The sequence below is a fragment of the Apaloderma vittatum genome, unplaced genomic scaffold (genome assembly GCF_000703405.1).
Source record: "Apaloderma vittatum isolate BGI_N311 unplaced genomic scaffold, ASM70340v1 scaffold43779, whole genome shotgun sequence".
In the NCBI taxonomy this organism is placed as follows: Eukaryota; Metazoa; Chordata; class Aves; order Trogoniformes; family Trogonidae; genus Apaloderma; species Apaloderma vittatum.
This window is the reverse complement of record NW_009734300.1, coordinates 1-16,440: the sequence shown is the minus strand read 5'-3', so window position 1 is coordinate 16,440 and position 16,440 is coordinate 1. Positions and strand designations below refer to the sequence as shown.

The 16,440-nt window shown below is 40.4% G+C and overlaps 1 protein-coding gene across 1 annotated transcript; it reads right to left on the bottom strand.

Annotated features, from left to right (window-relative positions):
* Window positions 1-658: 658 nt before the first annotated feature.
* Window positions 659-8,943, bottom strand: IVNS1ABP (influenza virus NS1A binding protein). The gene is made up of 13 exons (XM_009876196.1): window positions 8,833-8,943; window positions 8,342-8,511; window positions 8,183-8,258; window positions 7,555-7,728; window positions 7,041-7,166; window positions 5,559-5,666; window positions 3,342-3,468; window positions 2,561-2,785; window positions 2,307-2,428; window positions 2,009-2,135; window positions 1,786-1,917; window positions 1,456-1,629; window positions 659-994 (listed from the first exon to the last, which is right to left on the bottom strand). The coding sequence occupies exons 1-13, from the start codon at window positions 8,941-8,943 to the stop codon at window positions 741-743; spliced, it is 1,926 nt and encodes a 641-aa protein (XP_009874498.1). The 3' UTR covers window positions 659-740.
* Between the last annotated feature and the right edge of the window lie 7,497 nt (window positions 8,944-16,440).

Below are 16,440 nucleotides of genomic sequence, written 5' to 3'. Positions count from 1 at the left end.
CTATGTTATGTTCAGAAACTCCATTCAGCTCTAACAAATGCGGCGCGTACTAAGGTACAATATTGTAGCAGAGGTCAAAGCTCAGAAGCTCACCTACAGTGGCAAACTGCTCTCTATGCAAGGTTCTCTCGTTGCTTCAAGAACCACTTCTCTGCCATTTTCATCTCAACAGGTAAAATACTCTGCTGAGTATATAAAAACTGTTATAAAAAGGCAATCATAAAAGATAAGATATTGGCAGGCATGTCAGCTTTTTTTAATAAAAAAAATAGCCATTATATATATTTAAATAAGGCTTCTTGTTACAGATTGTTCCAGTTACTGAAGGAAAACAAGGCTTGACGAAAAAAAACATCCCCCATTACCCTTACACTTCCTGCCCCAAGAACACATCCTACAGGAAAAGTCATTAATGTGCAAAGTGACAAAACAAACACTGGGGGAAGCTCCTGAAATGATATGCCCAGTCTAGTTTCTCTTGTGTTATCTTCAGAAATCCTAAAAACCAAACCAAACCAAAAACAACAACCCCTAAAACAAAGTTCTAAAATACACAAAAAACCCTTCATCTTGATACTTTCCGAAACAAATATGTACAGCACATTAAAATGCAATATGCAAAAGCTCTGTGTTGCTGTTGGCAACATCTATGCCCTCCCCAACCCTATTCACATGTGTACCTCTACTAAAACACAATTACATCACTAAGCCTGTTAGTTTGAAAAGGAAATTTAATTCACTTAAAACTTGTAAATTTTGGTGTAGGGGCTCCATTCGTTTGACTCGGGATTGTAGACTTCGACGGTGTTCAAGAATTCATTGCCGTCAAATCCTCCAACTGCATAAATAGTGTTTGCCACCGTGGTAATGCCGGCGTTGCTCCGCGGAGTAGTCATGCTTCCCATCAGCTTCCACTCGTTCTTGGCAGGGTCGTACATCTCCACACAGCTCACGGCATGAGAGCCATCGAAGCCGCCACCAACAAAGAGTTTTCCTAGCAAAAGGAAACCAAGTGAGTGCCTCGGTGCTAAGCACCTCCCTTCTGCAGAGACAAACTAAGGCAAAACAAAGCAACATTTCAGGTTTTGTGTCAGAAATCTTGATGTTACTCAAGGGCTGAAGCTACAGCAGTGACCTGCTCTGGATGTCCAGATCATTAGAACTGACTGGAAATTATTTCAGAGTAAGCACAAAGTCCAAATTCGGACAGATGCAGTTCTAGAAGCTGCACAGTGATGTTTTGAAAAGAAAGACGTGGGGGCAAATGCCCCAAAATAAGATTTTTTTTTATTATTATTATTATTACAGCCTTTAATTACCTTAGAGGCATAGCCAGGTTCTTACTGTATCGTTTCCTCCCCAGTAAGGGACACAACTTTGTATGCTACTTGCATTGTAGCTTAACATGAAAAATTCATCAGGCACAAGAGGTTGCTTAAGCCCACGGAAGCCTACCATCATGAACAGCCACTCCAGCTCCTCGCCGAGCCACGTTCATGGGTGCAATCAGGGTCCAGGTGTTGTTCTCTGGATTGTAGCGCTCCACGCTGTTCAGGCAGTTCCACGATTCTGCTCCTCCAATGATGTATAAATACCCCCCCAGCTCACACACTGCAGACTGATGCCTCCCTGCAAGCAAATGCCGCGAGTTACAGCCCAGCACACAACTTGTGCACTGCCAACATCCCATAGCAGCCAAAATTTAGAACAGTTTTTCGGTGTGGTTGGTTTTAAACCCGAACTTTTGCTGTTGCCCTTGCCTCCCAACCTACACAGCGAACTTACGGATATTGAGGGGAGCACAGCTCGTCCAAGATTTTGTTACAGGATCAAACACGTCGCAGTTCTTAAGCCCCTTTTGGCCATAAGGATCTGAACCACCAACAATGTAGAGTTTTCCATTCAGGGCACATACTCCTATTAATAGAGGAAAGAATAAGTAATCTAATAAATGAACAAACTTAAAACAACACAACCCACAACAGTCAGTCATCTGCAGATGTGTTACCTGCGTTGCAGCGATTGGTTCTCAGTTCCGGAACAGGAGTCCAGTCGTCTATTTCTGGCTCATACATTTCTCCACAGCTCAAGTCATCAGAGTGACCATTTGACCCACCCACAACATACAGCTGCCCCTAAATGGAAAAAATAAAGACCCGCTTCTCATGTGAGCATACAACAATTCAACTCCTTAGCACTTTAGTAACCAGCCAACTAGTTAGCAACTTCTGATACCATTTTGTGAAGTTTGCCCCACATTTACATGACAATGTCCCATTTCAATCTGTTCTCCACCCACCACACACCATTAAAACTGCCATCTGGAACCGAGCTCTCGGTGTTCTCATCGGCGCAATGAAAGTCCAAGTGTCCTTCTGCGGATCGTAGCATTCCACCGTGCGCAAACACTCCTCTCTGTTGTAGCCACCTGAAAGCAAAAGGGTGGACGATAGCGCATTTCCAAAGACTGACTGCCTCAATGTTGACAGTTAAGAAGCCACCTTCTCCCCTTCCTCCCAAGTGAGCAACTAGTTTGAAGAATTGTTCCAGTTTCTTTTACCTGCAGCGATCAGCTTGCCGTTAAGCTCTGCCGTGCCCAGCCCAGACCGAGCATATTGCATGGGAGACATGGGCTTCTCGATGATATCGTTTGGTTGAAGCTCAAAACTCAGACTCTTCAGAAGCCGTGGTGTGCTCGTGGGAGAGCTCTGAGGGCTGTTGCGGCCGTGTAGGAAAATCACACACAGCACACCATCCAGAACAGCAAGACACAGGTAGGTGTTACCTGTCATTGAGAGAAAAGGAGAGACTGACAATGTAATGAAATTCAGGATGAATTTAAGCAAATGCCAACTAGGGTTTTCTGATTACGCTTCTGCCCTCAGACATGTGAAAAGTTGGGGTTTTTTTCTCTGGTTACTGGTTCCAAGTATTAACCTAGGTAGTGAAAAATATGAGTTTCAGATTGTTAATATGATGCTCAAGGGACATAAGACAGCAATTTAATGAGGAAGGCTCCTCACACACACGCAGCAAATAGCTCTGTTAGTCAGACTCTGCCTAGCTCCTTAGGACTTTCTGGGTAAATTATACACACTGTGGGATTTGGGATGGCCCTGTCAATACAGAATCAAGATGTAAGTGATCCGTTTGGCTCCAGTTATGTTAGAAACATCCCACAAATTACTGGGCCAATTACTTGACTTGCATCATGAGTAAGGGAAGAAAAAAGCATTTCTGTGCTCCTTACAGATGCTGAAGGAAATCCCCAAGGAGTGGGAGGTGGTAGGTACACAAATACCAGACGCATCTTTTAGACAAACCCTGCCCTGGATACTCACTTGAAGTTTTCTCTGACGCAATGATTTTCCACTCGTGTTTAGGACTCTGAACAGCAGCATTTGGAGAAAGACTTCCAGAGGAGCTGCTACTAATCTGCTTGTGATCATTCTCACGTGGTGGCTTCTTCTGCAAAATCAAAAGGCAGCTACAGAAACCTAGCCAGAGACTACACCTCCTTCTACCTTTGCTTCTCCAAGCTAATAACCTAGCTATTCCAGGGAACACTTTGTCTACCACCTCCGCAGAGCATCATTTATAGCACACCTAAATTTTCAACAGAACATCTTGCCTACCCAGCAACAGTGGCCAAACCCCACCCTGTCTCTGATCTTGGTACTCATTTCAGGCTGTGACTGCAGCTTGGTGCTGCTGGTGGGGGACTAGAAAGCATTTCAGATCCCTCGAAGAGAGAATGCGGTATAGCGGAGTTCTCAAAAGTAAGCAAAAACCTAGAGCCGTTTGGAGAGAACTGATCTACAAACCAGAAGCCTCCCTTAACAAGCTCTGCTTCTGGAACTTGAGTTAATTATATAATGGTATTTGGAAGCAAATTAACTGTCTTCTTCATTCCCTCAAGACAAATTAATTTTGCCTCAGTTCCTCTCTGTGCTCAGATTAGCTGTTCCTTGGATTTTACTCCCTTAACACTTCCCACTAAGAGGAGATTTCTGCTTTGTTTTCTTCCTCAATTAAATTTATACCATAGCTTACACTATTTTGCTCTATTAAGAGAAACCCCCAAATTTCCCATTTCCGATTACACTGCATAGTTGGTTGGGTTGTTTGGGCTTTTTCCAAATCGTAAGAACCAATTACAAAAAGTTAACATCTGTCTATTTTGGTCAGCAGCAAAGTTTATGACCATAGAACGAAGTCTGTGATGCTTGCGCAGCTCCCTGGGGTCTGATCTCCAAGGAAACTGTCCTAAGACTTCTGAAATACATCACACAACTCATAGGCAGCATTACACAGAAGAGTCTGATTGCTATACTCAGCTCACCATGAACATCAATTCATTTGTGTGTGGATAGCGGTTTTGTTATTTCTGAATCTCCATCCATTTAACGGCTTATTCTGTTATCTTTAAATTGCCTCAACAGTTACAGAAATCAGTAACTTCTGTAATTCAAAAATTTAATTTACGATTTTCCCAGGACTGCAATTTGTGGGGTTTCTGGTGTTCTCTGAAATGTTTAGAGTGCCTAAAGTTAGCAATTCTTAGCATCAGAAAAGACTTAAAAGAAGAAAAAAGTTCTCTGCCTTATTTCTGAAAATGAGTATCACACGGAGTAGTAAAGGTGATAAAGTCTGTAAAGGCTTACTAAACCCAAGAAATTGGAAAATTAGCTGGCATTTCATTTTCCTCTCTTTTCACTTCTAAAATCCATGTTCTGGGATGGAGAGTGTTTTACATAAACATTAGCTAAAAATTTCAAGAACTATACTTTTGTATAAACACATTCTACTGCTGAGTTCAAGTATTACAATATATTTGCTTCTAACTTAGTGAATTCAAACTTCATTTGTACAAAACAATTGATAACTTATACCTATTAGCACTTTTTAAATCTTTGTTTCTTAAACAGCCTTTGTTGTGCTAAGCCGTGCATTTTTCAGCAGCTAAGAATGACTATATCTGGCTAGAACTAACAAAACAAGCACCTCAAGGCAAAAGACTGATTTGTACACAGTCAAAGCGCTGGCTACCGCTAGATCAGAGTTATCTACTGCTGCTTTTGAAAACCTCTCTTGCACACCAGCAGTGCAGCCAAACAAAAGAAATGGGGGCTGGCAGCCAAAGGATGAGAACTTATGTCTGGAATCTTTTTCTGTGCCAAAATTTAACAGATGCATTCTCCACTGCAAGCCAAGCAGCTCGTGATTCTTTACAGTCTCCTGAATCTCTCCAGAGAGCCACAGTTGACTTGCTACAGTCAACTGCTTTTCTACCTCTTCTTTCTTCTCACAGCCTAAGATTTAGTTTGAAGTCACACCTAAACTGCTCAGTTTTGCAAAGGCTTAGAAGCAGTCTGCCGAAAAACCAGAAATGGAGGCTGAACCATCACCTCCAGCAGTTTCAAGAACGATACTTTCTCGTCAGGTGTTTCTCTGTTACAGCTACTGCCGTTTTCTCTGCCACAGTACCCGAGCCATCAGGCATGCCCTAACCTGCTCCAGTCTACCTGGGGTTACCTGAGACTGTCTGCAATTTGTACCTGCACAAACTGAATGTGGTCATCATCACTGCCATACACCTCAGCCTGTCCATCTAGCAGATTTCCATCAAGCAGCTTGTGATCAGCTGAGTAGTACAGCGTTTGAACCTGCAAAAACAACAACAGAATACCCATGTGGCTACGGTCTCCATTGCTACTTAGCTACAGGCAGATTACAAAAGGCAAGTCGCCCGCATACTTCTTGTCATCTCAGCTCAATCTAGCAGAATGACAAAACTAAAAGGAAGCAGATGTCATGGTGGTGATCTTCCAACACAGGACGAAGGTTCCTTACTTTCTCAGCTTGAGAGAAATCTTCGTTTTCCAAGGGCTTCTACTGTTTTTCCAGCACAGAAACATTAGACAAGCAAAAGGCACATTAATTTGCAGAGTTACACAAATTCACAATCTCATGCAAACACTTTCATTATCCCCGCAAACAAGCTTTCTGCTTTGAAAAATAACACATACGTATCTCGATCAAAAGAAGTTAAGGGAAGTCAACAGTGGACTCTAAAAGAAAGGTACGGGAATGAGGGAAGACAATATAAATTTAAGTTCTGGAGCAAACAGTTGTCCACAACTAAACATCAGATGCAACTGGTTCAACAAAACGCATCTGAATTTCAACATGATCAAAGCTTTCAAAGTGAGTTTTTCCAAGAGAAGATATACACTTGAGAATATATGACAGCATCAACATGTTATTTTTGCCTATACAAGTGTTTCCGAAGATCTATCGTGCTTGTAATAACAAAACGTGGAAAGAATTTTGATGTTTCATGGGATTTTGTAAAGTCCATTTTCTCCAGCCAATTGAAAATTTAGACTCCCCGCTAATTTTTTTCATTCAACACTGCCCAGGCTACATCTAGTATTAATACTCATGAGTAAAGCCATTCAATAACACACAACTTTCAAAATAATGTATCCTGTAAAGGAGTAAGTAAACACCATTAAATCATCATCATCGTTCTCTGCCCACAGCGGATTTTCTTAGGAGAACTGGGGCAGGACTGCTGCTTCTGTACGTGTCAATACACTTGAGGTTTCTTCTTGGTTCTTCAGCCTTGGTATCCTAGTTTTGTTAATAAACCTATGGGGAGATAAACCAACGGGGAGGAACAACCATTAGAACCTTTTACCTACTTTGCATTTACAAGCAAAACCTGCAAAGGAAAACATCAAGAATCTACGGCAAGTTTACCTCCCCAAATTCTAAAGCAAGATACACGCCACTTTGAGGTGACTATACAGCACATAGTGAGCAAAAAAAGGAAAGCGGAAGACCAGACTGAACAGTTCATTCAGCTCACCTGAACACCCCCCCAGTTTCTCAGCTTAGGGGTACCTACAGCAAAATTTAAATTCTTTAGGGTCACAGTTAAAAAAAATGAAAAAATTAAAAAAATTAAAAGGGATGATTCCTTCATATTTGCTTTAAAAAAAAAAAAGTTTAATCCCATTTTCTTAAAGACTAACCTCTTCCATTAGATCTTCCAGGCTGTCTCCATTCTCCCAGATGCTGCGCTGTACCCAGTTGATTACCTTTGTGTACAATTTGCCATTGCTGGGTAGGCCAACATTGTCTTCCAGCATTACTTCAAGCTTGAATTACAAGAGAAAAGGATGGTTTACTCTATAGGTATTACCCTTGGTATTCATAGCATACTCCACGTAATGAGTGTTCCTCCCACTTTACCAAAGAGACAAGAGCCACCACCTATGCAGAGCTTTCAGCCTATGCCACAGAAACTAGGAAGCACATTTAAGTACACCTGCAGTTATCTTTTACGCTTAGAATGGACAACAGGACGGATTCTTTACACTTAAGGTTCAGAGTAGTAGGAATTTTATACAGATCCAGAATTTTCATGTTGGTCAAAGTCAGTACAAACCAGTTTTCCTAATCCCAAAAAAGGAAGCTGTAATAGTTGCTCCTTGGGTTGCTTTTTGGAAATCCCGTACCAGAAGAAGTCGACAAACTTAAGCTAACCTTTAAGCGTGGAAGTTTGAGAAATTCTTCCTGTTCTGAAATCTGTAAAAGATGTTCCTGAATGTAGCCATCGATCTTGTTCAACAACCGCGAGTCTCCCATACAACTTGCAAAGTTTCGGTAAGAGATGCAGCTCTGAACATCCATCTTGGAGAGCAAATAGTCCCCACAAACCTTTTAAGAAAAAAAAAAAAAGGCTACATATTATTTTACACGTAGACAGGATTTTTTAATGTTTGACTTACCCATCCCAACATACAGCAACATCCCAACATCCCACTCCTGTGCTTGAGCTGTAAACAAAATGTTGCCTTCCACAGTAACCTCTATATAGAAAAAGTCATACACATTTGCTGCCAAACTTAGGTTCGGAAGTGTGCAGATTATTCTTCTTCCCACATAGCACTGCCACAAATTTAGAGGATTAATTATGCTCATCAGTCTTCCACTAACCTGAAGGTAAGTAACCCACCGTGTTTCAGAAACAATGCTAATGAATGTCAAGAAGCTTATCCGCTGAGCACGTCTTCCACAGGATCATCATTTTTTTGTCTCATTAACACCGAAATGAATCATGCTGTCAGCTTGAGAAGGCAGAATGGACTTCTGGAAGTCCAGAGAACTGTACCTGCTTAACTCTCTCCATCTTCAACTTCTTTGCTGCAGAGTACACATCTTTCACCAGTTCTTTATCAGCTTTTAATCTATTAAAGAAAGAAATTTATTATTTTCATCGGTTTTTTTTAACTTAAAGGCTACTCTCTCTAGTTTCTGTGAAAATACTTACTGAGCAGTATAGGCATAATTCAACAGAACTTCAACAGCTTCTGGATTGAGATCATCAAATTTAACATGGGAAACTCCATGAGAATCGCTATCACTATTGAAGATTTCAAACAGGTACGGACTGCAGCAAGCTAGCACGGCTCGGTGCGCCAACATCTCATGTCCACATACCTTTATGTAAAACACAAATAAGAAATCCACATGCTGCTAAGAATTGTTTTAAAGTCCACTTGTATCAAAATAGTATTAAGGCCTACTCAAATGAATGTCTCAGTTCAAATCAAGTCTCCGATCTATAACAGCTGAAAAAAATGCTGGTGTCACTTCTCTCAAAGTAGATCTGATTTTTAATTTTTTTTTTTAAGTATGCATTTTTCAGAATAATCAGATTCTACAATCTCATGCCTTACAATCAATGAGGCACACAGCAGTACATAGTGTAACAAAACTCCTACCACATTCAACCATCATACTTGGACAGGAAAAAGGTACCTGGAGACGGACATCGCAGAACTGACCGCTTTTACGTAAGGCATTTAGTTTGGCAACAGATGACTCGATGAAGTTTTCATCTTCAAACATCAAATATCCATTAGGAATCATTTTGGTGTTGGTCTGGCTGAAAACAGAATGTGCAAAGTTTACAGATACGTTTTGCTTCAGTACAGATGTACTATTAACAGACGGTTTGCAAACATTCATGAGAAATTTTAAAAAAAAATCCACCTCAAAAAAAAAAAAGCACAGAAAAGTACTACTGCTGATGAGTATGTGTTGACAACACAACAATCCTTCAGATTGACTGGATTAGTGATTTTTCAGAGATTGAGGCCACAACTTTTAACTTAGGCACATCGGTTCAGTAGGTACCAACTCCACAACTCCACGCTGAGCCTGTGCCAGCTCTGGGGGAGCAAGTTGGAAACCACTGGACTGCATAAGAAGCTTCCCTGCCCTCAATAAAATTTGTATTTGGTAAGTCAATCACTGTTTTCTTCTTGCTGCATGAAAGCTGTCGTACTGGTCAGCTTCATTTTGTGCACAGACCCCCAAATCAGCTACACTGAAACATAAGAACTGAGAATTTAAAGTAACTAGTGAAGTAGAATAGCTACAGGAATAATTCATTGTTTAATTTTATGAGTAATGACTTAAGTAAATATTTTAGAGTAGATGGAACTTAAAAGAACATTAGCAACAATAAAACAGAATTAAATACATTCTGAAAAAATGACCATGTATTTTAAGTCATCACAAAGCTAAAACATCTTCCCCTGAAGATCTTACCTATATACAAACACACCACCTCAAGTAAATTGGACCAAGAATTGGAAACAAACTTCTGAATTTCATTTAATTAAATTTTTTTTTAGTTAAGCCCTTCTAGGGAAAGTCCACTTTGCAAACAGGATGCCAATTAAGAATACTAAAATATGACCCTGAGGTGACCCAATAAATTTTAAGTAGTTTAGAAGAAAAATAAAAATCTAATTCATAAAAATTTGAGCTGCTAACATATGCAGAAGTATTCTTTCCTCAACAATTTTAAGGAAAGAGCATGTGGAATACTACTAATGCTATCAGCAACAATTATATTTTCCTGTGAAGTTTAAGAAAATTCTGAAGATCAGTCTAAACAAGAAAATCCCCAAAAGAGTCAAAGCGGATAGGAAAATTCAGTAATAAAATAGCAAAATAATACAAAATAATTCTAGTGTTAACCTGTTTATTTAAAAATCACTTACTACTGACCGTAAACTGGCAACAATAAACTTACTTGCACAGATTATTATCCATTATATATAATTTCATTTGTTGTGTTTCATTAAAAAAGGTCAGCAGGGTTTTAGAGTTGCAGAATTTCAGCAAGAGTAATAACTAGTATTAAGAACATACACTATTAACTACAGGCAGCTAACAGCAGCAACTTACCTATCAAATATATTACTGTAAATTTTTAACTGGGGGATCTGAAAGTAATCCAATGCTATCACTGTGTTAAAACCGAGCACTTCTGATCAAGAAGATGTTTGTTGAGATGCAAAACCAGAAGTGTCTTTGCAGCTGCAATATGGATTCCAAAACTATCAGGCTTGAAGATGATGTAATAAAGTCCTTAAGAGCTATAGACATGAATTTCTTCTGTGATAATCATGCATCATAATCTGCAATAAAGGAGAAATTATCAAGTCAGGACAACAGACAGTACTGTCATGTATGTGAGATTAAACTTTCATAGTGTCTTAAAGCAGAAGTTCCTGACCCAAACTATGAAGTTTTTCTTCACAAGAACAGCCTGAAAAATTCCTTAACACCAGTATATTCTCATGCCTAACGAGAGGTTAACCGCATTAATTTTTATACCCACAGAGACAAGAAAGTGGCTAAATTAGTGCTTAGAGAGAAAGTCAGAACACCTGAATCCCAGTTTTAGACATTTTCTTACCAACTCTAACCTTCAGCACTTCTTATAGCTAGTTCATTAGTGCTTCTTACACAAGTAAGTAACAATAACACAAGGAAAATTACTCCATTTAAAAAAGAAACCAAACCACATGCCTCCTACCTTTTGCTTTTCCTCTACTCATCTACTTATATCCTTCTACTGAATGCCTAAAATGGACTGAAGATGAATTAAGGACATGTCTGAAGTGACTGGGCATGTCTCCAGTACTTCCAAAATAATTATCAAGTCAGAAATAGCTATTTTGATGCTAACTTTCTTTGATTATAAAAGCCTGTTTGCCACCCTGCAAACAGAACCTGTTAAATTCTGGTCAAGTTTTGTACTGCCAGTGCAGACTAGAGCAGCTTTGTTGGGATTCTGCATGCCGGCAGGCTGTTTATGCCCCTTTTTTTCAGGGAGGTGAGAAGAGGAGGAGCAGCAGCAGCGGGGAGGGAACAGCCAACAAAACCCACTCTGGAACTTTCCATGACCCTGATGCCACCTCAGGAAAACATCAAGCACTTCATCCACTTGAATTCCCCACTGCAGTTCCAAACCTATATTTGTACCTACAGATTAAATGCCACAGTGGGAATCGGGTTTCCTAAAAATAGGTGCCAGCACACTTCTCATCAACTGAAGTTACCTACATTGTAGGCAAGAGAGCCTCGCGACCTCACTGCACAGCCGGCGCGGACCCAAGGGATCCCTTTGGCAGGAACCACACCGCCCGCCGTCTGTGGGTGCATCAGCAGCTAAAGCTGAGGGAGGCGAATTCTCCAGAGCGGCAGGGGGCATTATCCCACAGCACAGCCACGCCACAGGAGTTGCTTCTTGCAACCCTGAAGACAGACTATTTCAACCCACAGAAAAAAAGTAATTCAGTCTGGCTACTAGAACAGACACACACATGTACAAAGGAGAAGACAACTGCTCCATAGCAGCAGCAGTGTCTGTCTGTAACACAGGACCCCCAAGTGCAGGGAGGGCGACAGGAACACCATCCTGGGGACTGCAACTTTCTACAACATACTTCAATGTCAGCATACTTTGCTAGGGAAAAATCTCAAAGATTAAATGTACGCTCTCCTTATAATCCTACAGGCAAGTTTACAAAACTGAAAGCAAGCTGTATTTACCAAGTATTATTTAATTACGCATTTGGAAGTCAATACTTCTTGTTGGTATAGTATAACCATTTTCGTTTCTAAAGCAATCAAAACTGTTCACCTCTCAGAAACAGAAGCAAAGAACAGTCTGATGTCCACACTTTCTCCAAAGATTCACCTCAGGTGAAACATTCCATTGTTCAAAGATGCAAAGATATTATTTCAACACAAGTGTCACAAAGAATTAACTTATAAAGAAAGTTCTAAGAATCTATTAGAAGTTATGGTTCACCAAGACAATCCACAAATGTACAAGAGAACAAGCACCAAAAGACATCTGACTTCATAATTTCAGATTCTAAACCTTCCATTTCTGTTGTAGGAATTATCCAGACATGATGGCCACATTTACCTAGCCAAAGGCAAACCACAGCAGGCATCCAAAAAGGCAAGTCAAGGCAGAGACAAGCTCCAAGTTCTGGGCAGAAGCTGCGCTAGGTGGTCAATACAGCGTCAGACCATTTTGGTGAAAAGGTGTGGACCAAGCCAGTCACCACTTGCGTGATTCTGAGTGCCAAGAGACATACCACGCATCAGATTATCCACCTTGCTCATGCTGGTTTTAAACCAGCCTTTTCTCAATTGCTAGATTTCTCAAAGAAAATCTGTTTTTAACTGAGCAGAGGTTCATAATAACCAGAGCAAATTAAACATGTGTTGAACCACAGTTCAGATACAGGGGCTACTGGTCTGCTCACACAGCACATTATGCACTCTCCCACTCAGGATTCACTGGGATTGCTGTTAGCTGCCAGTACTGAGGCTTTGGGGAGATTTCAAGTTACCTGACAAGTATTCAAACAATTTCAACTAAAATCCAGAATCGTCCTACCTGGTTTGCATCTCTGGGCATGTTTTATCATATTATGCCATAAATGAAGAACTTGATTTCCAGTGCAGTGTTTTAACTTTACCTGATGTACTTGCTTACAACCTTCAAGACCTGTAAAGGACAGCCATTTCAATCCAGAATTATTTTGGAAGGTTAGTCTTTTAATATTCAGTCCAATGTGAGTATCTATGAGCCATGGCTAATAGTATTACTCAAAATGGCATTAAATGGCACAAGCTTATTCATTACTTCCTGCCTTCTTTTTTGTTTGATATACTACTGCTAGAATAAAAGCCAAACAATCAGGCAAAATTCAATAAAAAGCCAAGAATGCTGCATTTTCTACATTACAGGTACATGCTTAAAATAATTTAAGAAACAAGTTTGTAATCACCTTCCCCCCCCGGCCCCTTGCTTATACTCCCTTCTAGGTCACAACATCAAGAACTGTCAGTGGCTTTTTTTTTTTTTTTTTGGTAATTGCCCAGCATTTTGAAGTTTTTTAAACCAAGCATCACTGTTAGCCAGGTAAAGTGCGAAATCTGGTGCCTCTGAAATGACTACTTACGAAGCTCCATCAAAATGCACTTATTGGAACAGGTTACAGCTACAGAATTAGCGTTCCCAAATGGCAACAACACACACCACTTGAGAAAATTCTTACTTGAGAGCAGGCCTATTTCCTGCACTTGTAAAAACAAAAAGTAAAAAAATCAGTGTGATATGTAAACTCTAGTTTTAATATTAAAGGTTTGATACTGGCATTGAGCCTGAAGACACCACCTTTGACCAAGAACAGATCACGCCTGGTATAACAGTGCTGAGGGCTGAGAGGCCAGAAACCACGAAGCATTCGTGTGCCGTGTGTCGCTGACAGGGCGGCACCCAAGTCAAGGAATGCCAGTACTCAAATGTCAGCCCAGTTGCTCCATTTAACTGTAACTGCGTTGTAATAATTGTGTTTCCTAAACACTTACTGTTACGCACAGACCGAGATTTTCATTTGCTACACAGATGTACCACTGAACCGTGACAGAGCCGTGGCTCCTAATACACTGACATAAATTAGCTGCTTATGCCGACTCCCAGAAGAGAAGTTTCCCCCGCTTACCTCATCTTTCCATTTCACTGTATATACGCTTAAAGGTGCATTTAAGACGATTCACCTAAATAATGATACTAAGTCTTCTCATCCTTCGCTACACTATCCTCTTATATGTATCTTGCAAATGCTACTGAAATATTATTAGCTCAGTTACAAGAGCAAATGAATGTCACAATACACATGGTTAATTGCATTGAGAAGTTAGCATCTTCTCATCTCATTTTTTTTCAACAGTTGTCCACTGCAGAAAACATTCCAACATTTAAAAAAACCTGCCACAAGATGATCACTGCTGAGTTTTCTCCAACATCTAAAACCCACTACCCTGCCCTAGGACTCTCCACCACTGAGACTGTGGTCTCAGCTGAGGTACCAAGACAACAGGTCCCAGAGCCACTTACTCAGGCTAAAGTCACTTTCCTCAGGACCTAACAACACACATTTCCTCTCATCTGAGAATTACCATCTTTAGCATAGCCCACTGGAACTTTCCATGTGCAGCATTTCATTTAAGAAAGTAAACAAAGCTATAGCTTTGTGTCAATTCTGCACAGACTTATTTGTCAGGTTAAGGTATTACCTCTTCAACTCACAAGTAAAACATGAACCTGGGGGAGATACTTTTTAATCTTTTGATTAAGGGACGATACTTGTTGATATGATGGATATTTGATGGACAATTGTTGGTACAGTGAAACAAAAATGGAATTTAACACCACAGTTGGTGGGTTTTAGTTGTTCTGGGCTTCCTGTTTTTCACAACTTAGTTCAGAAGAAATGTAGGTCATACCTCCAACTACTCATAGTCCATTACCTGTATCAGAAGATAAAACCAGATGTCCTCAAAATTTTTCTTTCATGTATTAGCATTTATTTATGGCCAAAATACACCATCTTTTAACATCTGAGCTCATATTTGGGCAAAACACCGTGGGCCAAGACATTTATCAACGTACTTTACACCAGTAAACAGGCTCAACTTCTTTACACCAGTGATTTAAAATAAGACTTAGAGAATTTATATCAATTTTGGTTTGCATATTCACTTTTCAGTTGTTTTCCAGTAAAGATGTACTTTCACTAATAACTATGACCTGTAAAACAAAATTCTTCTATTTCACTGCAAATAAACCTCAGTTGTGCTCCCACCTCAAGGGTGAGGAGAGTATTTGCTACTGCCAGTTAAGAATTGAAGGGGAAGGAAAAAGTACTATGGACATTTTCCAAAATCTTTTACCTGCAGTCCAAGAACCTTGGACTGCCCTCTATAGAGAGCAAGATTAAACAGCACTTTCAAACACATTTACGTTCGTAGCCTTAAAAAATTTATGAGAAGCAGGTTTCATGCACACCAGCTGCACATTCAGTAGTCAGTTCCAATGCTCTACCCCCATGCTGCTGATACACTGCTGCACTGAGTCTTAGCACTGGTCATCAGGTCCGCTTTCTGTACCGGTTCTGTGTTTCCTCTTCTCCTTTCCCATGTTACACTTTTTTTTTTAGTGTTGCCATAGTCTTTATCTACACCTCTTTTTCCACCTTCTGCCTCACACACACTCTTAAAATTTGAGCTCCTTCCTTTTATCTTCCCCTCCATATGGGTTTCTTTTTTCTACTAACACACTTGCCACAGTTCTTCAAATATTTGTCACACAAACAGCATTTTTGTTTGTGTGTCATCGCTGGCTCCTACCCCTCTTTCTGGGCAGTTTTTGCCTGTCTTACCATCTCCTGCTCCTTAAGAACTCAAGCTGAGGAAAACAAAAATTAAACCTATTTACAGTAGCTGAAGTAGCATTTCCTAACTGGAAAGTATTCCCTGCCTGTGCTCCAGGAATTAGGGTTGTGGCTACAAAATCTGCTTTCTAAAATTAAACCAATTTCACCATCAATGCACCACATCCTGCTTGGTTTCCTATTTTGTAGATCCCTGACAGAAGAGAACAAATGTGGTGTCTACACACCCATCACTGGAAACAAAAAAATCCTCCCCTTCACAAGCCACAACAAATAAGGCAAGTGACATGATACTGAATTTCCACCAGTCCATCACCGCTCAGTTTTGCTGTCCTTCTCCTTAGTAATAACTTGGATGCCTCGCCTCTCACTTCGTCAACGTTTTTCCACCCTGCATGAAATTGTAACTTAATTCAGTTTTCATGTCGCTGAGATTCCTGGGTGAAGGAACGGTGAAGCTGCCAAAGCAAAGCAAATACATTTCCTACCTTGAAGCACCTTTGAAAAATTCTAAAAAGCTGCCTGAAATTTATCCATGCAGGCAGAAAATAGTGTACACCCTGCCCCCGCCCCAAAAAAAACCCCAACCACCAAAACCCACAACCACCCTTCTGGCCATTCATACTCCTGTCTCCAGCAGCAGTAATGTGCACTGACAGCCACTGCTTTCACCGTATTATGTCCTGTTTCCTAGAACTGCTATAGATGACAGGGAGGGTCATGACATTGGCAACCAGCTGTCAGCACATGTTCTTCAGCCCGAAATGGCTATTTTCCTCACTCCAAGCCCAGGATTCCTGCCATTCTCGTT